Source organism: Amblyraja radiata, chromosome 1 (genome assembly GCF_010909765.2).
Source record: "Amblyraja radiata isolate CabotCenter1 chromosome 1, sAmbRad1.1.pri, whole genome shotgun sequence".
Classification (NCBI taxonomy): Eukaryota; Metazoa; Chordata; class Chondrichthyes; order Rajiformes; family Rajidae; genus Amblyraja; species Amblyraja radiata.
Genome location: NC_045956.1, coordinates 140,362,610 through 140,387,654, shown reverse-complemented (window position 1 = coordinate 140,387,654; position 25,045 = coordinate 140,362,610). Strand labels below are relative to the sequence as shown.

General features: G+C 43.9%; 1 protein-coding gene across 1 annotated transcript in view; it reads right to left on the bottom strand.

Annotated features, from left to right (window-relative positions):
- The window catches only part of ca9 (carbonic anhydrase 9), an 88,350-nt gene that overhangs the window by 6,778 nt on the left and 56,527 nt on the right, over positions 1-25,045 (bottom strand). Inside the window, exons 9-11 of the mRNA XM_033031579.1 lie at positions 5,879-5,920; positions 4,176-4,217; positions 1,144-1,164 (exon numbers count right to left, since the gene is read on the bottom strand). Of these exons, the coding sequence (XP_032887470.1) occupies positions 1,144-1,164; positions 4,176-4,217; positions 5,879-5,920 (105 nt within the window). The remainder of the gene's footprint in view (positions 1-1,143; positions 1,165-4,175; positions 4,218-5,878; positions 5,921-25,045) is intronic.

Below are 25,045 nucleotides of genomic sequence, written 5' to 3'. Positions count from 1 at the left end.
TGGCTAGCTTACTTTCATATTTCATCTTTTCTCCCCGTATTGTCTTTTTAGTTACCCTCTGTTGTTTTTTTTAAAACGTTTCTCAATCCTCTGGCTTCCCACTAATCTTTGCTATGTTATACACCTTCTCTTTTAGTTTTATTCTGTCCTGACTTCCCTTGTCAGCCACGGTCGCTTCTTTCTCCCCCTATAATCTTTCTTCCTCTTTGGAATGATAAGATCCTGCATCTTCTGGTTTATTCCCAGAACTTGCTGTTCCACCATCATCCCTGCTAGGGTCACTTTCCAGTCAACTTTGGCCAGCTCCCACCTTAGGACTCTGTAGTTCCCTTTCCCCAGTTGCTATACCGACATATCCGATATCACCTTCTCCCTCTCAAATTGCAGATTAAATTTATCATATTGTGGTCGCTACCTCCTAATGGTTCCTTTACCTTGAGTTCCCTTATCAAATCCGATTCATTCCATAACACTAAATCCAGAATTGTCTTTTCCCTAGTCGGCTCCACTACAAGCTGCTCTAAGAATCCATCTTGGAGGCACTCTACAAATTCCATATCTTGGGGTCCAGTACCAACTTGATTTTTTCAGTCTACCTGCAGTGGATTTGGGACAGGTTTCCAGAGAGTGGATCTTACCAACAAAGCAACAAGGACACAACCAAAAGGCAAGAGTCAAACACCAAAGGCTAGGGAAAAGATCGAATGCAAAAGCTTTTAAAAACAGGGAGATAAATGTAATCAGTAAAGAGGAGGAAAAGGTACAGAGGTCATTCAAAGAAGAATTTAAAATCTAATAGCCCAAGAGGGAACAACCAATGTTTATTGTTGATGAAAAGTCAGAATGGTCACCACATTATTAATTGGTTATTGAGCTTCCATCTCATTTTGCAGCACCAGTTTAAGGTTTGACTTAATGCAAATGTTCGTGCAGTTTTTCTTTCGTGTAAGATAGTGTATGAAGTGAGATGCTTTCATTCATTAGTACATTGAGCAAATATTATCTGTTTCAAAAGATAAAATCAAAAGATCTGTTGAGATGCTATTATTCATGATTTTATCAGCATCCCTGATGGAACAGAATTATTGTTAGGACCCCAAAACATGTCCTGAAAATAAAAGATCAATTGTTTACAATACTCACCTAAAGCAATTTGGTTGCCATCTACAGAAAATACAAAAGAAACAAACAGAAATTATACATTGTACATTAAATAGTAATATTAATATACCATTTACTAATGAAATTACAAATCAGGCGCTTTTCCTGTGAATATAAAGTATGTTTAAATCAAAAATCTTGTGATATGAAGGAAATGTTTAGAAGCATGCAAGTCTGTGACAAATGTAATAATGTAGACATTCAGGACTGAAATTACACTTTGATGTATTAATATTCTTATAAGAATATAACATTCTTAATGGATTGGACAGGAAAGATGCAGGAAAAATGTTCCCAATGTTGGGTTTCAGAATAAGGGGTAGGCCATTTTGGACTGAGATGAAGAAAAACCTTTTCACCCAGAGAGTTGTGATTCTGTGGAATTCTCTGCCACAGAAGGCAGTGGAGGTCAATTCACTGGATATTTTCAAGGGACAGTTAGATTTAGCTCTTAGGGCTAGGAATCAAGGGATATGGGGAGAAAGCAGAAACAAGGTACTGATTTTAGATGATCAGCCGTGATCATATTGTATGGCGGTGCTGGCTCGCAGGGCCTACTCCTGCACCTATTTTCCATGTTTCTATTTAAACTCCCATTTCTGTAGCAGCAAATGAGAAGTAAAAAGGTTCTGCCCAAACTTTCAGACCCATGGATTTAGATAAATAATTTCACACTTTAAAAAATATATTTTCTACCGATTCAATAAATTTTTTAGAAACAAGGCAATGTTTTGAGAATTCTACGTCGAGGCCCAGTATAGTGTTATGTTGTGAGAAGTTATATGGACAGAGAAAATAGCTGGCACCATAACTATGGAGATATAAATAAAAACAAAAGAAAATTTGGAATTTATTAAGAAAAGCACAATAAGGGTATCCTTGAAACTACTGGACTGTTATTAAATATTTTGCTTATGAGCAATGCACAACTCCCACCATTAATTCACTACCTGCATATGTGAAAATCTGTGCAAATTGTGTTGATGACACAGGGGGGATCTTACAGAAACTTACAAAATTCTTAAGGGGTTGGACAGGCTAGATGCAGGAAGATTGTTCCCGATGTTGGGGAAGTCCAGTACAAGGGGTCACAGTTTAAGGATAAGGGGGAAGTCTTTTAGGACGAGATGAGAAAAACATTTTTCACACAGAAAGTGGTGAATCTCTGGAATTCTCTGCCACAGAAGTGAGTTGAGGCCAGTTCATTGGCTATATTTAAGAGGGAGTTAGATGTGGCCCTTGTGGCTAAGGGGATCGGGGGGACCATGGAGAGAAGGCAGGTACGGGACACCGAGTTGGATGATTAGCCATGATCATATTGAATGGCAGTGCAGGCTCGAAGGGCCGAATGGCCTACTCCTGCACCTATTTTCTATGTTTCTATGATCTGGCCGTAGAAAGTTACGAGCATTAGTTGAAATGAGGGGTAACACTTCTTTCCAATTATTTGGATTTTAATGTATACCCATGGATAAATATCTAGCCCGCTATCCAAACATAGGTATAAATAGGAGTCACCTGGAATGGTTACCATCATCTGTGCAAATATATAGAGAAAACAGCACGAATAAATGGTGATGAGAACAAGTTAAAGGAAGAAAGTCGGAAGCAAAACCAAACATAAAAATTATTGTGAATCTTTACAGCCTGCAGGCAATGATAGACCAATTCATTTAATTTGAAGAATCACAGTCATACAGCACGGAAACAGGCCTTCCAACATAACTTGCCCATGCTGACCAAGATACCCCTTCTACACTAGTCCTACCTGCCTGCTACCTTCCCTCTAAACCTGGATTCAATGGCTTCACAAAATCCCTTGCCTAATTTCTACCAGTAGTCAAGAGGCACTTTAGGACAACAGTCTGTCAGTCGAATATGATTTGATGTCATTCTATTTTTCATTTTATGGTTTTATGAAAATGTTCCCACCCCAGTACACCATAGCACGATTAAATCTGAATTGCTTCTCATGACCTGATGACTTGCATCCAATCAGAAACCGAACCATAAATAGTTCCCAGTTTCATTTTGTAAAGGTTGTAAAACTGCGCCCTGTGCGATAACAGCTTTCGAAATAAAAGTATTTACAGGAACTGTAATGATTCAATGTAGCTTACAAAGACTGCATTGCCCTCAAAACAAATAATCTCCGACCCATTAGATAACAGATACCAATAGTGGCATTCCCCACTGCTCAGTCTTTCTAAACCAGTGAAGGTGAGGCGTATAATGTCAATTAATGCAGCCCAGCATTTAATTTCGACGATCAATTTATATTGTTGAAGATATCTTGCGACACACAATTTAGGTGCATTTGGAGTTGTACTAGGATCAGTTGATTAAAGATTCCAACTTCAGCCCCTGACTAATGCTAACTTTACTAATCGACTAAAAAAACAAAACATCCTCAGTGATTGGAATGGACAAAAATCAGATAATATGACATTTGATGAGTGGCACCAACAACCAATTTTAATCCAATAGTGCTGCCTTTTCAAAGAGTAGTGCTCTGGTTGAAATGTGAGAATATATGCAAATATATGCAATACGAACATACTTCTTATGATCCAGCTAGATTTTGGAATCACGAGAAAATACTCAACACCTTTAATTCCAAGTTGCTCTCCTCTTCAACCTTTCCTCTCACTACTAGACTTCAGCCTCCAGAAAATCCTAAACCTTATTCCAGGTATCTGAGGTTATGGGCAGTCCCACTATAGACAAAACACATCATCATTCCAATCCATTAACCCTTAATCCAAAGAAAGGATGATCTTTTCTCAGCTGATATCATGACTGGGTCCACTCCAGTTCTTTATTCATTCAAGTTGGCTTGTGTCAATATGCACTAGACGACAGCTAAAGTTTAACCCCCCCCCCCCCCGCCAATTATGCGAATATATATTATCATTGTTGCCTTTTCCTCTGCCTCTAAAACAATCCTGTAGAGTGCAGTTCAGTTACATTTAATATTAAACAACTTAATCACCTTAAGCCAAAAATGGTCTTACCTGAGCTATTACTGAATGCATTTGGTTCATCAAGTTCTAAACCTGTTAAAACAAAAACAAAAATATGTATCATCTAAATTATGAGGGAACACGCCCAATGGGCCAGGAGTTTTGAAAAGCATTTCACCCAATAGTTACAAAACCTTCTGCAAATGAAAATAGTGAATGCTGGAATTACTGCTATTTTTTTTAATCCAATTTGAATCCCGCACATTACAGACACAAATGAAAATCAAAATACTGCGGATGGTGGAAACCTACAATAAAAACAAAAATACTGGAAACACCTAGCAGGTCAGGCTCCCCATGTCCTGAGTGGGTTTTCCCCGCGTTCTCCAGTTTCCTCTCACACACCAAAGACGTAAAGGGTTGTTGGTTAATTGACTTGGTAAAATTCTAAATGATCCCCAGTGTGTGTAGGATAGTGTTAGTGCAGGATCGCTGGTTGGCATGGACTCTGTGAGCCGAAGGGCCTGATTCTGTGCTGTATCTCTAAACTAAACAACTGCAGCAATCTACACAATGAAGCAGCTTCCTTTCAGTAATCCAAGCCATGTGCTTTTTAAGAAAATGTCTGCTGAACAGGCCTCAGCGAGACAAAGCCAATGGCTGTTACAAATTTGTAATAGCCCTATCATCATAAAACATTCATCCTCATCTTAATTCAAAGTTCAAGGTAAGTTTCACTGCCACTATTAACTTATATTACATCCTTCTTGCCTCACTGTGATGCAGCAAACACCCCTTAATATTATTGATGCATGGATGTCAGGTAATAATCTTGAGTGCAGTGTAAGATGCATTTCTGAGACGATCCTTGGGCACTGGGCCCTCTAAAGGATGAGTGGAGAAATAAAAGGCAGCTACTCCAATGACAATCACAAAAAGGGCAGCACGGTGGTGCAGCTGTAGAGTTGCTTTCAGCGCCAAAGGCATGAGTTCGATCTCGACTATGGGTACTGTCTGTACGGAGTTTGTTCGTTCTCCCTGTGACCTGTGTGGGTTTTCTCCCACACTCCAAAGATGTACAGGTTTGTAGGTTAATTGGCTCGGTATAAGTGTACATCATCCCTAGTGTGTGCAGGGTAGTGTTAATGTGCGGGGATCGCTGGTCGGTGCGGACTCGATGGGCCGAAGGGCCTCTTTTTGCGCTGTATCTCTAAACTAAACTTGTAGAAACATAGAAACATAGAAATTAGGTGCAGGAGTAGGCCATTCGGCCCTTCGAGCCTGCACCGCCATTCAATATGATCATGGCTGATCATACAACTCAGTATCCCGTACCTGCCTTCTCTCCATACCCTCTGATCCCCTTAGCCACCAGGGCCACATCTAACTCCCTCTTAAATATAGCCAATGAACTGGCCTCGACTACCCTCTGTGGCAGAGAGTTCCAGAGATTCACCACTCTCTGTGTGAAAAAAGTTCTTCTCATCTCGGTTTTAAAGGATTTCCCCCTTATCCTTAAGCTGTGACCCCTTGTCCTGGACTTCCCCAACATCGGGAGCAATCTTCCTGCATCTAACTTGTAGTTTTATCTCACTTCCTCTTGATACCCACATCCAAAGAAGGATGTTGTCAGTATCACGCAGTTCCCGGCTATATTCACAAAATAAATAAAATGTTCCAGAAAAATCCCAGTATAGCACAGTCCCAACTCTTATTATTCCGGTCGGTGCCAGATAGATTAGGAATCACTGTACCTGGTTTGTCATCTCCGCCTGATTCAGCAGACTCTTTAACAACTGTGGGCACAAAAGTCAATGTGTCATTTCATTGCTAGGTGGCGCTCTCAACTGCTAAAAATCAGACGAAACCTTTCATACATTGCATCTGCAAAACCGGCAGTGTTATTGAGTAACAATTAAATAACGCTAAGTATCCACTTGAACTGCAGTAAACAGCATCTATTTGCTCATTGACAAAAATCATCTTATCAAAATAACTGAAGCAAACTACAAACAGCTAAAACATAATCACCTTTGCATTTCACCTTTCTCTGACTAGCTATTCGCTCCTCCCCTTCCTCAGCCCTCGGGCTGTCTCCTCCCATCCCTCAGCCCCCAGGCTCCTCCTCCTCCTTTTTCCTTTCTTCTCCCCGCCACCCCCCCATCAGTCTGAAGAAGGGTTTCGGCCCAAAAGGTTGCCTATTTCCTTCGCTCCATAGATGCTGCTGCACCCGCTGAGTTTCTCCAGCATTTTTGTGTACGTACGAATATTAGGATGGATACATATTTTCATGTCTACCATCAACCATTAAAATCTCAATGGCGATTGAGATTGCAGTGTTAAAATCTCAGTGTTAAAACAGTTCTCACCGCTCATCTCCCATCCCGTCAAACAGGTGACGGGAACAGAAAGTCTCTCCACCACAGAGATCATTTTGAATGGTGTACAAAAGAGCAACAGGAACGATGAAGCAAATGTCCTTTCACATTATGTTTTTTTAGCCGCGTGGAACAAACAAATGGAAACTGTAATGGAATGACTATTCTTTTTAGGTTTTGGCTCAATGCAAATCATCAAAAGACAATTAAATCTTGCTTAAATATTGCTCAGTCATTTTCAGAATTCTGGAAATTTTAAATTATGGAATACCGTGATTTGATTTCTGTTAAACTGATTTTAGAATCTGATTAGCAATGAAAAAAAAAAAATTTTCTTTCAACAAGAGATGTCAGGATCCAGATCCATTAGGGGCAGAGTTTCAAAGAACATCATTTATTGTCGAACACAATTTAAATCTGTAGCAAAATCATATTCAAACTTGGATCCAAACTTCTTAGGTAGTCCCTCAGGTTTGATGAGGATGTCTTGCTTCCACTCTGGTTTTCTGATTTCCACACTGAGTTCCATGAAGCCAATGTGGGAACTGCAGACACTTCTGTTAATGGGGCTGTTGGTCTGGTGGGTGGTTACTTTGTAAGATAGTGTGCTCCTTCAACTTCTTCTGCACACTCCCAGTGCATGGAGTCAAAGTTCCCAATATGATCTTGAATGTTCCTTCTCAACATTGAGCAGTCATAAGCCAGGGACTTCCGGGAGTCTTATACAATTACATAGGAAATTAATAGCCATAGAATAGTTGACATCGAGACATTAGAAATATCACCTGAAGAGGGGGGCAATCAACTTAGACAACGTCTCCAATTCATTTATTCCCACTTGCTCTATACTAATACCTTTTACTGATCAAGCAATCCATCCTATATTGTATGGCGACTAACAAGATCTCTCTTGCTATTCTGCACCTTAGACATTATGCAGGCTACAAGGGATTTCCAGGTTAATGGAGGCAAGATTTGTTTACATTTAGAGAAACGCATTTCTTACTCAACTCATCAAAAACAAAAGAACTCATCATCGACCCAAGACGCCAGCCATCCCCCAAAACTCCTGTGCTCATTAAAGGTGAATCCATCTCCATCACTGACACATTCAAACTCCTTGGAACTCACATCAGCAACAACCTCAAATGGAGAACAAACGCAGACCACATCTATGGAAAAGCCCAGCAAAGACTTTTCCATCTCCGACAGCTCAGGAAGTTCAGAGTAAGGTCTCATCTCATGCTCCGCTTCTATACAGCCATCATCGAAAGCATCCTCACTTCATCCATCACAGTCTGGTTCGGCAGTCTCGACTCACTCTCCCGGAAGAAATTACAGCGCATCATCAACAGAGCATCCAAAATTATTGGCTTACCCCTACCATCCCTTGAATCACTTTACCACAAACGGACACTTCACAGAGCTCGCAAGATCATCTCTGACCCCACTCACCCTGCACACTATGCCTTTCAGCTACTGCCCTCTGGGAGGCGTTACAGGTCAATTGCCTCCAAAACAAACCGCTTCAAAAACAGTTTCATTCCCACTGCAATTAACTTTTTAAACTCTGTACGGTGAGGAATAAGAATAAGCATGGCCCTTATGTATTATGTAATGTGTCTGTCTGTATGTATATCTATGTTATATGTTTAATGTTTGATGAAATGTTGGAACCTGTACCGAGCTTTACTGAAAACAAATTCCACCAGCCTGGCTGTGTGGTCATTAAAATACAATACAATACAATACAATTTAGAGATACAGCATTGAAACGGGCTCTTCGGTCCACAGAGTGCACGATGACCACAATCACCCACATGCTATGTTCTATCCTACACAGGAGGGAAAATTTACAGAATCCAATTAACCTATACACTTTAGGATGTGGGAGTAAACCGGAGCACCCGGAGAAAACGCACTTGGTCACAGGGAGAACATAAAACTCTACAGATCACATCCATAGTCGGGATCGAACCTGGGTGTCTGGTGCTGTAAGAGGCCTGTCCCACTTAGGCTATTTTTAGGCGACTGCCACAGTCATAGCAGATCGTCGAAAAACCGACGACTGGATCCCCCTTCGACATAAAATTTGAAATAGAATCATTATTTAACAACAAAAAAAGTCAGCACCAGCGACAACCTACGTGAACCTGGTGACAACTACGACAGCACCTACACCAGGAAAAGTCAAGGGGGGGGGGGGGTGAAACAGAGCTTTCTGTCTCTCCCTTCGGGGGAATGCGACTTTTTGTCGTATCCCCCTTCTCTTCCCCCGTCTGCGCTGAGGCCTAATGGCGGAGCTGGCGGCCTCCAACCTGCGACCGACCTCGAGGGTCCGGAGGTAGAGCCAGCCAGGACTCACCAACGCGAGGCTGGCCGTCTTCGAGCTGTGGCGACGTCCGGGTAGCGGCACGACTCGGCGCTCTGGTGAGGGCGGACGGTGCGGAGCTGAGACACTCCTGTGCGGCCGGCACGGCTACCGGCAGGAAGGCGCTCCCGTGTGAGTAGCCCGGTGCGGGGCTGAGACGCTGCCGTGAGGGCGGACCGGCTCCCGGCTGGAAGGTGCTTCCGTGGGGGCAGCCTGGTGCGGGGCTGAGACGCTGCCTTGTGGGCGGCCCGGTGCGGAGCGGAGACGGTGCTACAGCGGCTGAGGCGGCGTTCTGGCGGCGGCGACCTGGATCCGGGGCTCGGCCGCGGGCCAATGGAGGACAATGTCGGGAGCTCGCAGGTCACAGGCTGGTGCCTGTTTTCCGGAGCACCCGTTGCAACAGCTGCGGGCAGCTTCGACCACCCCCCGGGCCGCGGAGCTTGAACCGCGGGACTGACTTACCATTGCCTGGTGGGGTATCGCCTCGGCGCAGAGGGAGAAGAGGAGGGAAGAGACAGTAACTCTAAGACTTTTGCCTCCATCACAGTGAGGAGGTGTTTGGTGAACTCACTGTGGTGGATGTTAATTTGTGTTTATTGTGTTTTGTTATTATTACATGTATGGCTGCAGGCAACAGCATTTCGTTCAGACCGAAAGGTCTGAATGACAAATAAAGGATTCAATTCAATTCAATTCAATTCAATTCAATTCAATTCAATTCAATTAGCATCAAACCCACTGTCACCGACATGTTCAAAATCCAGCAGCAACCAGAAAGACGCTACGACTCTTTGGGCGACTGAGGAGACTACTCACGACCATACAGGCGACACCCCGGCGACCATGTGGCGACAGCCTAGTCGCCTAAAAAATCGCCCAAGTGGGACAGGCCCTTAAGGCAGCAGCTCTACCACTGTGCCACTGTGGCACCCTGATCTTGCAGTGAAATTCCACTAGTGGTGATGGAGGGAAATATGATAGTGGCATTTAAGAGGCTTGTTAGATGGGCATATACATATGCCAGGGAATGGAGGAATATCAGTCAAATGCAGGCAGATGAGATTAGTTTATTATAGCATCATGTTCGGTACGATCATTGTGGTCAGAAAGGTCTGTTCCTGTAATGTCTCAGTGTCAACTATTGTATGGCTACTTGACACCGAGTAGCCATGTTCAATGTTCTAAGTTCTTGTGGACCGGCTCAGTTTGCCACAGTCAGGTTAGAGAGCCTGCCTTGCGTCGCTAACAACCTCACGACCAGTATGCAGCAACAGATGGTATTTACTGGGTTCTTTTGACTACTGGATCACACGGCAATTAACGATGTGAAGTAAATAAAGATTCCAGAAGGTTGAATTGGAAGTCTCAGTTTTAACGCTCCACACTTGTGGGAAAAGATGATAAAATGCACATCACACCATATATAACAATTACAGCACGGAAACAGACCATCTCGGCCCTTCTAGTCCGTGCCGAACACTTATTCTCCCCTAGTCCCATATACCTGCGCTCAGACCATAACCCTCCATTCCTTTCCCGTCCATATACCTATCCAATTTATTTTTAAATGATAAAATCGAACCTGCCTCCACCACTTCCACTGGAAGCTCATTCCACACAGCTACCACTCTCTGAGTAAAGAAGTTCCCCCTCATGTTACCCCTAAACTTCTGTCCCTTAATTCTCAAGTCATGTCCTCTTGTTTGAATCTTCCCTACTCTCAATGGGAAAAGCTTATCCACGTCAACTCTGTCTATCCCTCTCATCATTTTAAAGACCTCTATCAAGTCCCCCCTTAACCTTCTGCGCTCCAAAGAATAAAGCCCTAACTTGTTCAACCTTTCTCTGTAACTTAGTTGCTGAAACCCAGGCAACATTCTAGTAAATCTCCTCTGTACTCTCTCTATTTTGTTGACATCCTTCCTATAATTAGGCGATCAAAATTGTGCACCATACTCCAGAATTGGCCTCACCAATGCCTTGTACAATTTTAACATTACATCCCAACTTCTATACTCAATGCTCTGATTTATAAAGGCCAGCATACCAAAAGCTTTCTTTACCACCCTATCTACATGAGATTCCACCTTCAGGGAACTGTGCACAGTTATTCCCAGATCCCTCTGTTCAACTGCATTCCTCAACTCACTACCATTTACCATGTACGTCCTATTTTGATTTGTCCTGCCAAGATGTAGCACCTCACACTTATCAGCATTAAACTCCATCTGCCATCTTTTAGCCCACTCTTCCAAATGGCCTAAATCTCTCTGTAGACTTTGAAAATCTACATCATTATCCACAACACCACCTATCTTAGTATCATCTACATACTTACTAACCCAATTTACCACACCATCATCCAGATCATTGATGTACATGACAAACAACAGTGGACCCAACACAGATCCCTGTGGCACCCCACTAGTCACCATCCTCCAGCCTGACAAACAGCCATCCACCATTACTCTCTGGCATCTCCCATTCAGCCACTGTTGAATCCATCTTGCTACTCCACCATTAATACCCAACAATTGAACCTTCTTAACCAACCTTCCATGAGGAACCTTGTCAAAGGCCTTACTGAAGTCCATATATACAACATCCACTGCTTTACCCTTATCAATTTCCCGCGTAACCTCTTCAAAAAATTCAAGAAGATTAGTCAAACATGACCTTCCAGGCACAAATCCATGTTCCTAATCAGACCCTGTTTATCCAGATGCTTATATATATTATCTCTAAGTATCCTTTCCATTAATTTGCCCACCACTGACGTCAAACTAACAGGTCTATAATTGCTAGGTTTACTCTTAGAACCCTTTTTAAACAATGGAACAACATGCGCAGTACGCCAATCCTCCGGCACTATTCCCGTTTCTAATGACATTTGAAATATTTCTGTCATAGCCCCTGCTATTTCTACTTCTACATTTCTGTGCTGAGTCGGCACCTTGGACTATTTGAGCAGGTCTGCTTTTGTCCGTCTGTAAAGACTCTCTCCTCCTGAGGTACGAGAGCATGGATGAGTTTTAAGCATCCAGAAAAAAAACCACACTGTGCTGGAGTAACTCAGCGGGTCAGGAAGCATCTCTGAGGAACATGGATAGGTGACGTTTCGGGTCGGGACAGTTCTTCAAGCATCCTGCATCGATTGCATCTTGATACTATTCTAATTTTGACATCACCACGTCAGCTAAAGAAACAAGTCTAATTTAAGGTTATCGTGTTGGCAGCAGAATACAAAGATGATTCACTGGACAGCCACAAAGCAAACATAAGGTTCCTGTAATTGAAAAAGAACTCATAACATGAGAAAAGACCTTTCCAAAACTCGGCAATTGCTGTACAGATAGGAACATTACATGTGAAAGTAAACAATACCATTTATTTCCTCCCTTTCTAAGAGATTCACCCAGGTACAGTGAAACGTTATGTTTTCTGGGACAGTTTGTATGTTGTGTTGCCAGAGAATTTTACATCAGGCAAACACGCCCAGTAATATCAAGCAAAGGTCAAGTCGTCTAAATGCACTGTAAAAATTATAGATTCTGAGTCACAGTTTAGTTAATGTGCAGAAACTGTGCGTCCTTTTCTCATTCACGCCTTAAACTGCATTTCTACCTGAATGATTAGGAAAAAAGGGAGTGGAAACTATATATCATAATATGGCAATAAAAATTAAATTAATTATTTAGTTATGCTCATTTGTGCTGTAAATAATTAATGGGTATTAATTCTAGCTAATGACTGGATGAACAATCTCATTAAAGACCATAAGATATGTTAAAGTTGATAACTGGCAGCAGTATTAGCTGGTTATAACATAATGAAAGTGGCCAGTATCCCATTCAGCTCAGGGTTAAGCAGGTCATTCACTGACATGTGCTTTGAAAATTAATCTCAGCCACACATGTGCTGTCACAGGTTTAGTTTGGATTAGTTTAGAGATACAGGGTGGAAACAGGCCCTTAGGACCACCAAGTCCATGCTGACCAGTTATCATCTATACACTACTTCTATCCTACACACTAGGGGCAATTTACAGAAACCAATTAACCTACAAACCTACATGTCTTTGGGATGTGGGAGGAACCTGGAGCACCTGGAGGAAACCCACGTGGTCACAGGTAGAACGCACAAACTCCATACAGATAGCACCCGCAGTCAGGATCAAACCTGGGACCCTGGCGCTGTAAGGCTGCAATTCTACCGCCGTGCCACTGTGCCTCCTCTGTGTCTCCATTAACCTTGCATTAAGGAAGTACATATTCATTCACCTTTTCATTTGCCATCACAATCTGTGTTAATAAGGGAATGAATGAATGGATAAGTTTATTGGCCAAGTATTCATATACAAGGAATTTGCCTTGGTGCTCCATCCGCAAGTGACAACATGACATAGTGACAGTTAGGAATGACACATAAAACATTAAACATTTATAATAAAACATTATTGATTAAACATGGGAATTGAATAAAATACCAGAGCAAAAGGAGGCTACAGATTTTTGGTTATTGAGTAGAGCTACTACTCATGGAAATAAAGCTGTTTATGTCTGACTGTGGCAGCTTTGACAGTCCAGAGTCGCCTTCCAGAGGGAAGTGATTCAAAGAGTTTGTGGTCAGGGTGAGAAGGGTCAGAGATGATCTTGCCCGCTCACTTCCTGGCCCTTGCAGTGTACATTTCGTCAATGGAGGGAAGGTTGCAGCCAATAATCTTCTCTGCTGATCGGACGATTTGCTGCAGCCTCCAGGTGTCGTGCTTGGTGGCTGAGCCAAACCAGACCATGATGGAGACGGTGAGGACAGACTCTACGATGGCCGTATAGATTTGGACCATCATTGCTTGTGGCAGATTGTGCTTCCTCAGCTGCCGCAGGAAGTACATCCTCTGTTCGGCCTTTTTGACTGTGGAGTCAATGGTGCCCCCCCCGCCCCCCCCCCCCCATTTAAGATCCTTGGAGATGATGGTTCCCAGGAACTTAAAAGATTCCATAGTAATGTATGTATATTTTGTTGGGACAAGGTCTGCTTTGGTCTTTGACAGTATTGCCTGCTGGCGATGCAGTTATGCTCATACAGAAAGGTTGAGCTCTTGGCAAACACTACTTCAATGCACTGGCAGAGAAGTGACAGGTAATAGGTTAATACAAGAGGGACGAGTTCTGATAGGCAGATGGTGGATAAAGGCCAGAGATGAAAAGACAGTAGATGTGACACAAAAGGATTGAAAAGTTGCAAATTGTGAGGCGTGAGGAAAGAATGTTCCACTTATATCCACTAACTACAGCTCTTACTTTGTTAACCATCATTAACTTAGTGAATCTTCCCGACAATATAGAACTTGATGCAATTTCCCAGTTCAATGTTGCATTCACTACAATGAAGGCCAGGGAATGCATTTGGACAAACACAGGTCTGTAAAAACTAAGAACATTTAACAGTCTTTTTGACCGGATCAATTGAAAGGAAACTGTGAATTAAACGGGCTGCAGAGGGAGAGGGAAGAGCTCTCTGGAGCATCGGCACTCTTCCATTGGCAACATGTATGAGTTGCATGTTTCAGCTTCTCAACAGAGGGGCAGTGAACATTTGATTTACTGCATCTTACTGCGAGGTGATTGATTGGTTAATCACTTTTTTTTTTAATCCCCTGTAAAAGTTACAAGTTTACTGAATCTCTCGCAGCATACATCTTCAGTTACAGAAACCTTACATCTACATTATAAACAATAGACAATAGGTGCAGGAGTAGGCCATTCGGCCCTTCGAGCCTGCACTGTCGTTCAATGTGATCATGTCTGATCATCCCCAATCAGTACCCCGTTCCTGCCTTCTCCCCATATCCCCTGACTCCGCGATCTTTAAGAGCCCTATCTAGCTCTCTCTTGAAAGTATCCAGAGAACCTGCCTCCACCGCCCTCTGAGGCAGAGAGTTCCACAGACTCACAATTCTCCGTGTGAAAAAGTGTTTCCTCATCTCCGTTCTAAATGCCTTACCCCTTATTCTTAAACTGTGGCCACTGGTTCTGGACTCCCCCATATTGTCTATTGTCTATAATATAGACTCAGAGCTCCCGTGGATTTTGAAGCAACAGCAACAAAGAGAAGCAGGAGAAAGCACTGATTGGCTCTAGCCTGAGTGGGAGGAGAGCTAGAAGTGACTCAGGGGGGGAAAACAGTTTAAAAATTGGTAAATTGGTAAATTAGGCAATTTATCAGTCAATATAAATTTTGTAAATTGATAAATTAGGCAATTTATCAGTCAATATAAACAGGACGGCTCTTAGGGAGCGGCAGTGAGGAGGCAGCCTTGTGAGGGAAGTGCCCTGTGAGTAAAGTGCGAGTCTTTGGCGAGGAGGCTGAGGAGAGGAGGCTACGCAAAACACTGGTGAGGGAGAGACGAAAGAAGGAGATGTCAAGCAAGCTTCAGTGTGATGCTTGCAGTATGTGGGAGGTCAAGGACACTGCTGGTGCCTCTGGCTGCTACAAATGTGAGAAGTGCATCCAGGTACAGCTCTTGAAGGACTGTGTTGGGAACTGGGGAAGCAAGTGGATGACCTCAGGTTAGTCCGAGAAACGGAGTCGTTCCTCGACAAGTCCTACAGTAAGATTGTTACACCTAAGGTACTGGAAGAGAAAAGGTGGGTGACGGTGTGAAAGGGAGGGAAACATGGAATGCCAACGTCCCCGGGTGTTGTACCTCTTGTGAACAGGTTCACCCACTTAGAAGCTGTTGGGACAGAAAACGTAATCACACTGGCTGTTGAGCCGAAACCAAAGAGGTCAACGCCAGGCAACGCCATTGTAGTGGGAGACTCCATTGTGAGAGGTACGGATAGGGGTTTCTGCGGCAACAGACGGGATTCGAGGATGGTGTGCTGCCTTCCTGGTGCCAGGATCCAGGATGTCATGGACAGAGTGCAGAAAATCCTCAAGGGTGAAGGTGAACAGCTGGAAGTGGTAGTGCATGTCGGCACAAACAATATCGGAAAGAAGGGGATGAATATTCTGCAGCGTGACTTTAGAGAGCTCAGAAAAATGCTGAAAAGCAGGACCTCCAAGGTTGTTATCTCCAGTTTGCATCCAGTTCCTCGTGCTGGCGAGAACAGGAACAGGGAGATACGAGACCTGAATGTGTGGCTGAGGAACTGGTGCAGGGGGCAGGATGTAAATTCTTAGATCACTGGGATCAGTTTTGGAGTAAGGGGGAACTGTACAAAAGGGACGGATTGCATCTTAACAGTTGGGGGACCAGCATTCTGGCAGGCAGGTTTGCCACTGCTCTACAGGTGGTTTTAAACTGAATAAGGGGGGTGGGGTGTCAAATGGGATAGTCGAGGACAGAGTTAAAGGGAAAGAGAGTAAAGGGATGGTTAATGACCCCAGAATTAACGGGAAAGGAAGCTCATAAGGAGAGTATGGCCAAGTGTAATAGGGATCGATGTGAAAGGGGAGATGCGTAAGGAATTAAAAGTATTGTATATGAATGCGCGAAGTATAAGAAGTAAAGTAGATGAGCTTGAGGCTCAGTTAGAGGTTGGTAGATATGACATTGTGGACATCGTGGGGCCTGGGAACTTATTATTCAGGGTTATACATCCTATAGAAAGGCCAGGCAGGTGGGCAGAGGAGGGGGGGAAGCTCTGCTGGTGAGAGATGGAATTCAGTCCCTTGCGAGGGAAGACAGAGGGACTGACGAGATAGAATCATTGTGTGTCTGAAGAAGAGTTTCTCCAGCATTTTTATGTACCCTAGAATCACTGTGGATTGAGTTGAGGAATTGTAAAGGCAAGAAGACACTAATTGGTGTTATCTACAGACCCCCAAATAGTAGCCCGGATGTAGAGTGTAAGTTGTAGCAGGAGTTAAAACTGGCATGTAACAAAGGTAATGCCACTATGGTGATGGGGGATTTCAATATGCAGGTAGACTGGGAAAATCAGGTTGGTTCAGGACCCCAAGAAAGAGAGTTTGTAGAATGCCTCCGAGATGGATTCTTAGAGCAGCTTGTAATGGAACCGACCAGAGAAAAGGCAATACTGGATTTAGTGTTGTCCAATGAACCAGATATGATAAGAGAACTCGAGATAAAGGAGGTAGTGATCATAATATGATTAGTTTTAATCTGCAATTTGAGAAGGAGAACGTTAAATCGGAAGTGACAGTGATGCAGTTGAACAAAGGGGAATATGAAGGCATGAGAGGAGAGCTGGGGTGGAAGATTGCAACCTTCACATGGTCCGCCCTGTTTCGACTAATGCCATCAACTCGACGTGCGCAAACGGAACATCAAATAGAACAAGTTGTCCAACAACTTTAGGCTGTGCACACCACAGGAAAGAAGAAGAAGAAGAAGCGGGGAGCTGGACAAGGTAGACTGGAAAGGGATCCTAGCAGGAATGATGGTGGAACAGCAATGGCAGGAATTTCTGGGCATAATCCGGAAGATGCAGGATCATTTCATTCCAAAACGGAAGAAAGATTCTAAGGGGAGTAGGAGGCAACATTGGCTGACAAGAGAAGTTAGGGATAGAATAAAACTAAAAGAAAAGATGTATAACACAGCAAAGAGTAGCCAGAGGATTGGGAACCTTACATAGGACAACAGAAGGAAACGGGCTGAACAGATGAAGTACGAAGGGAATACGGGCTGAAAAGATGAAGTACGAAGGGAAGCTGGCCAGGAATATAAAGAAGGACAGTAAAAGCTTCTTTAGATATGTTAAGGGAAAAAGAGTAGCAAAGTCAATTGTGGGTCCCTTGAAGGCAGACACGGGTGAAATTATCATGGGCAACAAAGAAATGGCAGAAGAGTTGAATAGGTACTTCGGATCTGTCTTCACTAAGGAAGACACAAACAATCTCCCAGATGTACTGGAGGACAGAGGTTCTAAGGGGGTAGAGGAACTGAAAGAAATTTTCATTAGGCGAGAAATAGTACTGGGTAGGCTAATGGGACTGAAGGATGATAAATCCCCTGGGCCTGATGGTCTGCATCCCAGGGTCCTCAGAGAGGTGGCTCTAGAAATAGTGGACGCATTGGTGATCATTTTCCAATGTTCAATAGATTCACCATCAGTTCCTGTGGATTGGAGGATAGTTAATGTTATCCCACTTTTCAAGAAAGGAGCAAGAGGCAAAACAGGGAATTACAGACCAGTTAGCCTGACTTCGGGGATGGGAAAGATGCTGGAGTCAATTATTAAAGAGGTAATAATGGGACATTTGGATATCAGTAAAAGGATTAGTCCAAGTCACCATGGATTTAAGAAATGGAAATCATGCCTGACTAATCTTCTGGAATTTTTTGAGGATGTGACAAGTAAAATGGATGAATGGGTGCCAGTGGATGTAGTGTATCTAGACTTTCAGAAAGCCTTTGATAAGGTCCCGCACGGGAGACTGGTGACTAAAATTAGAGCACATGGTATTGGGGGTAGGGTGTTGACATGGATAAAAAATTGTTTGGCAGACCGGAAGCAAAGAGTAGGAGTGAACGGGTCCTTTTCAGAATGGCAGGCAGTGGCGAGTGGAGTGCCACAAGGCTCAGTGTTGGGACCGCAACTGTTTACCATATATATTAATGATTTGGAAGAGGGAATTAGGAGCAACACTAGCAAGTTTGCAAATGACACAAAGCTGTGTGGCAGTGTGAACTGTGAAGAAGATGTTAGGAGGTTGCAGGCTGACCTGGACAGGTTGAGTGAGTGGGCAGATGAGTGGTAGGTGCAGTATAATATAGATAAATGCGAGGTTATCCACTTTGGCGGCAAAAACAAGGGGGCAGATTATTATCTCAATGGAGTTAGGTTAGGTAAGGGGAAGGTACAGCAAGACCTGGGTGTCCTTGTACACCGGTCACTGAAAATTGGTGTGCAGGTACAGCAGGCAGTGAAGAAAGCTAATGGAATGTTGGCCTTCATAACAAGAGGATTTCAGTATAGGAGTAAAGAGGTTCTTCTGAAGTTGTATAGGGCTCTGGTGAGACCACATCTGGAGTATTGTGTACAGTTTTGGTCTCCTAATTTGAGGAAGGACATCCTTGTGATTGAGGCAGTGCAGCGTAGATTCACGAGATTGATCCCTGGGATGGCGGGACTTGTCATATGAGGAAAGATTGAAAAGACTTGGCTTATATTCAGTGGAGTTTAGAAGGATGAGGGGGATCTTATAGAAACATATAACATTTTAAAAGGACTGGACAAGCTAGATGCAGGAAAAATGTTCCCAATGTTGGGCGTGTCCCGAACCAGGGGCCACAGTCTTAGAATAAAGGGGAGGTCATTTATGACTGAGGTGAGAAAAAACTTTTTCACCCAGAGAGTTGTGAATTTATGGAATTCCCTGCCACAGAGGGCAGTGGAGGTCAAGTCACTGGATGGATTTAAGAGAGAGTTAGATAGAGCTCTAGCGGCTAGTGGAGTCAAGGGATATGGGGAGAAGGCAGGCACGGGTTATTGATAGGGGACGATCAGCCATGATCACAATGAATGGCAGTGCTGGCTCAAAGGGCCGAATGGCATCCTCCTGCACCTATTTTCTATGTTTCTAGTGGGAACATGTTTCCTGTCTCTAGAGTGTCCAAACCCTTAATAATCTTATATGTTTCAAAAAGATATCCTCTCGTCCTTCTAAACTCCAGAGTATACAAGTCCAGCCGCTCCATTCTCTCAGCATATGACAGTCCCGACAGTCAAGGGAATTAACCATGTGAACCTACTCTGCACTCCCTCAATAGCAAAAATGTCCTTCCACAAATTAGTTGACCAAAACTGCACACAATCCTCCCGGTGTGGTCGCACTAGGGCCCCATACAACTGCAGAAGGACCTCATTGCTCCTATACTCAACTCCTCTTGTTATGGCCAACATGCCATTCGCTTTCTTCACTGCCTGCTGTACCTGCATGCTTACTTTCATTGACTGATGAACAGGTACCCCCCCAGATCCCGTTGTACTTCCCCTTTTCCCAACTTATCACCATTTAGATAATAATCTGCCTTCCTGTTTTTGCTACCATGGATAACCTCAAATTTATCCACATTAAACTGCATCTGCCATGCATCTGCTCACTCCCCCAACCTGTCCAAGTCACCCTGCATTCTCATAGCATCCTCCTCACAGTTCACACTGCCACCGAGCTTTGTGTCATCTGCAAAGTTGCTAATTCCCCTCAATTGGGGAAAAGCTGTACATGCAAGAAAATTCTGTACAAGCTTTCAACATCAATGTTGCATTTCTATCCACTAATGAAAATTAGAGATCAAACCCAGAATGATCAGCATATGTAGGAAGAAACTGCAGATGCTGGTTTAAACCGAAGATAGACACAAAAACTGGAGCAACTCAGTGGGTCAGACAGCATCTCTGTAGAAAAGGAATCGGTGATGTTATGGGATGAGACCCTTCTTCAGACTGTCCTGAAATGTCACCTTTTCCTTTTCTCAGGAGATGCTGTCTGACCCACTGAGTTACTGCAGCATTTTGTGTCCATCTCCAGAATGATCAACAAAAAAGCTGGAATTTTGACGACCTTTGATTTTTCCAGCATCTGCAGTTCTTTCTTAAACATTCTGGACAAGGTGTGACACTGTCCAAAAGGCCCTAGTTTGACTCCAGACAAGGTAATGAGATGGTGGACACAAAATGCTGGTGTAACTCAGCGGGACAGGCAGCATCTCTGGAGAGAAGGAATGGGTGATGTTTCGGGTCGAAACCCTTCTTCAGACTGATGTGGTGTTCTTACTCTTTAGCTGGCTGAAAGGCCCATGATTACTTTTTTGTTTTGTTTTAATGGCCATTGGAGTGAGGGGGTCACCACATTATATCGGATTTGATTTAAACCTAATTGCTATTACATCTAATAATGTTGAAGATCACAAATGTGATGGTTCACAGATACAATGTGGCTAAAATTGTCTGGATATTCCTGTAAAGTCTTGTGATTCCACGCGTACTCTGCCAGTTGGGATAATGGAAAAAATACACCTTCATGCGGCTTTTTCACGGGGCGACTTGACGCAAGATGTAACCAGAGTGAAGTGGTCGTGGTCTAGCACGATATCACACGATATAACGGGGGGGGTAGATAAAGAGTTCCCACGGTACTCGGCATTTCTGTTATTTGTGCGAGTGACTTGTCCGTCTCCCGAGCTTTCCCGTTAAATCTTGAATGAACATTGTGAAGTGTTGTTAAATCATCACGTGGCACAAATGATGTGACTTTTTTTTCACACACTATAAATATCCTCCCTTGGTTGAATTGGCTCATTTGGAGACATGTTTTACTGTGTATGTGGGAGACACAGATGGACTGAGCACAGTACCTCGGTCTTACTATGTGTGGGAGAGGGGGAGAAAGAGACGTACACTCACAGAGGCAGAGTCTCTCAGCCTGTGTAAGAGGGAGGGAGTGAGAGAGAGAGAGAGGCACACACAAGGTGGATGTGAAATCTCACCTGCCTGTTTCAGTGACAGACACCCGCCGCCAGTAAATGAAGACACCCCCATCTGTCTCCCCCTCCTCTCCCTCGACTCTCCCACCTTTCCCTCCCAACTCCAGTCCCGTCCCGACCCCCTGGGAAACTGAATAGAGCAACAATCAACTGCTGCCTGTGCGCTGATATGACAATAAAGGCTACTTTACTTACTTTACTTTACTTTACTTTACTGAGTTAAAGAGTTCCCACGGTAGACTGTAAAACTGGGACCCTGGTTCTGGACTCCCCCAACATCGGGAACATTCTTCCTGCATCTATCCTGTCCAATCCTGTAGATACTGATTAGACCGGTATCTATTTATTTACTTTATTAATGATTTCAATTAAATATTGGGAACATCAGGCCGCAAACGTTATTTCTTGAGTGTTAGTGCTGGACTTTGACTCGACCTTCCTAGTTAGCTGGCGCCTGAGACTGAGCCAAGCAATGTCCAGACCTGACTTCAACACAAAGTGATGGAGGAACTCAAAGGGTCAGGCTCGTCCAACGCTCTGTGTTTTGCTCGTGATTCCTGCATCTGCAGTTCCTTGTGTCTACAGACCAGAGTTGCCACTTGACTCCGAGATGACCATCACAGAGCATACGGAAGATAGACACGAAATGCTGGAGTAACACAGCGGGACGGGCAGCATCTCTGGAGAGAAGGAATGTGTGACGTTTCGGTTCGAGACCCTTCTTCAGAGTCTCGTCCCGAAACGTCACCCATTCCTTTTATCCAGATGCTGCCCGTCCAGTATTTTATGTCTGTCTCCAGTATTACTGTGTCTATCATCGGCGCAAACCAACATCTACAGTTCTTTCCGACACATTAGAGGATACCATCTCGCCATCACTCGGATTACCCGCTTCATTTCCATAACGTTGCCACCTCTCTTTACTTTGCTTACTGAAGCCTAATCCTTGTCACACCCAGTGCTCTATCGCCCAGCCTCTCATCTTTCAATCGGGTTCGGCCAAGAAGGAACTGCAGATGCTGGATTAAAACGAAGATAGACACAACATGTAGCTCAGCGGGACAGGCAGCATATCAGAAGGGTCTCGACCCGAAATGTCACCCATTCCTGCTCCCCAGAGATGCTGCCTGTTGCGCTGAGTTCCTCCATTTTGTGGCTACCTTGGGTTTATCCAGGATCTCCCCGTTGATGTCCTAACTCGCTTTGGTTTGTTATTATTGTCTCATATCGAGAACCAGCAGATACAGGTTTAGGTTCGGGGGGAATGATTTAATGAGAGCCTAAGGGGTAACAATTTTACGCAAAGGGTGGTGGGTGTATGGAATGAGCTATCCGTTAAGGTAGTTGAGGCAGGTACTGTCGCAATGTTTAAGACGCATTAGACTGAAGCATGGATAGGATAGGTTTAGATGGTTATGGGCCAAACGCGGGCAAGTGGGACTAGTGTAGATGGGACATATTGGTCGGTGTGGGCAAGTTGGGTCGAAGGGCCTGTTTCTACGCTGTATGATTCTATGCAGGGAATAAACTTTTGTTTGCGTGCTATACAATCATATCAGATAATGCTATACATGAATATAACCAAGCCACGTACAGTCTGAAGAAGGGCCTCGATCCGAAACGTCACCCGTTCCTTCTCTTTAGAGATGCTGCATGTCCCGTTGAGTTACTCCAGCATTTTGAACCGTCGAGTTACTCCAGCATTCTCTTTAAACCGGCATCTGCTGTTCCTTCCGACACATGCACAAGAACACCAGGTAGAGTGAAGAGGAAAATACCAGAGTTCCGAATATATGTTTTCAGGACAGTTCCAGGGGGAAAAAGTCCAATGTCCGCATTAAGGTAGGTTGGTAGGTCGGGTCAGTGCCCAAACGAATGGAAGGAAGAACCGTTCTGAAGCCGGATAAGAATAGGTGGTCGGCGCGGACTCGGTGGGCCGAAGGGCCTGTTTCCGCGCTAATCTCTAAAATCTGAAGTTAGGTAATGTCTAAAGGAACTGCAGATGCTGGTTAATACGCACAAAAGGACACAAAACTCAGCAGGTAAGTCAGATCTGGGAAGAAAAACATAAAAAGCTGGAGTAAGTCAGCGGGTCAGGCAGCATCTCTGGAGAAAAAGAATAGGTGGCGATTCGAATCGGAACCCTTCTTCAGACAGCCTAATCGGAATTGAGTCTGAAGATGTGTCTCGTCCCGAAACATCAGCTATTTTTCTCCAGAGATGCTGCTTGACTCGCTGAGTTACTCCAGCTTTTTGTGTCTGTCTTCGGTTTAAACCAGCATGTGCAGTTCACTCCTTACACTGGTCTCTGGAGAACATTGATTGGTAGCGTTCCGGACCCTGCTTCGGAAAGGCATCGATCGCTAGTCGGCGAGGACTCCGAGCTGTATCTCTCAAAGAAGTACATGTGAAAAATTCCTCACGGACCATAAAAATGCTGGACCTTTCAGTAAAGTCCCTTTTAAAGTCCCTTTAAAGATTATAGTTATTTTCTTGAATCTCATTAACATAACTCATGAATAAGTTGATGTCCATATGCGGATGCAAATCTTTATTTTTTAAATTCAATCCCACAGAAGACAATTTTTACTCACCTTCTGTCCCCTCTGTCCAGCTTCCGGGTTCACCGTTCGCAGGAGTTCCCACGGTAACCGCAAGAGTTATTACGGATATCGCACGGATATCGCACTGGCCACTACGTTCATATAATGTTGCAATGCTCAACCACAAGTGTACAAGTCACTCTTGGAGAAATTCAAACTTGCTTGAATTTTCTCCCGAGTCACCAAGTTACACGATTACCTGCCGTTAGCGCCACGGTGGTCCACGGTGGTCCACGAATGCCGTACTGTTATCGCACGAGGTTCCCATGATGTTAAACTCTGGTTAACTCTTGCGTCAAGTCGCCCCGTGAAAAAGCCGCTTAAAGGTTAGTCGTAGAATGCCATTGAAACAGGGAGGTCATAGCCTCTATGCACAGAATGGCATGATAGCAATGCGAGGGATCCAGAACAAAATAAATATAGAACTTACAAGAAGAAGATGTATATTTTAAATGTTTTTACTGTTGCAAAAATAAAAATACCCACTGGCCCGACTGGACACCTGTTCCTTTACAGATGGTGGAAATCTAAAAACAGAAAATGCTGGAAATATTCAGTCGGTCAGGCTGCCATGTGGGAGGAGAAACAGTGTTAATGTTTCAAGTCAAAGAGATACTTGGTGAAGCTGGGACGGAGACAAAAGCAGCTTGTTAAGCTGCGGGATGCGGCAAGGAGGAGGAGGGAGTGGGTGGAGGTGGGGTGGTGATGAAGGGTCTTCCACCCAAAACATTTACTCTGATTTGCTTAAGAAGGAACTGCAGATGCTGGAAAATTGAAGGTACACAAAAATGCTGGAGAAACTCAGCGGGTGCAGCAACAAAGTTTCTACAGCATTTTTGTGTACTCTGATTTGCTTTCTGATTCAGAAATTATGTTAAATTGTCTGTCTCTTATCAGTCACCCAGCTGTGACACTGCTCAGTTTGTTTGCTTCCCCTCCTTTTCCCACTGGGAGTGGAGGATATCTAACCTCCCCCGCTGGGCACGTCTTCCTGTCCTGCATTTCACAAAGGTACACAAAAATGCTGGAGAAACTCAGCGGGTGCAGCAGCATCTATGGAGCGAAGGAAATAGGCGACGTTTCGGGCCAAAACCCTTCTTCAGACTGAT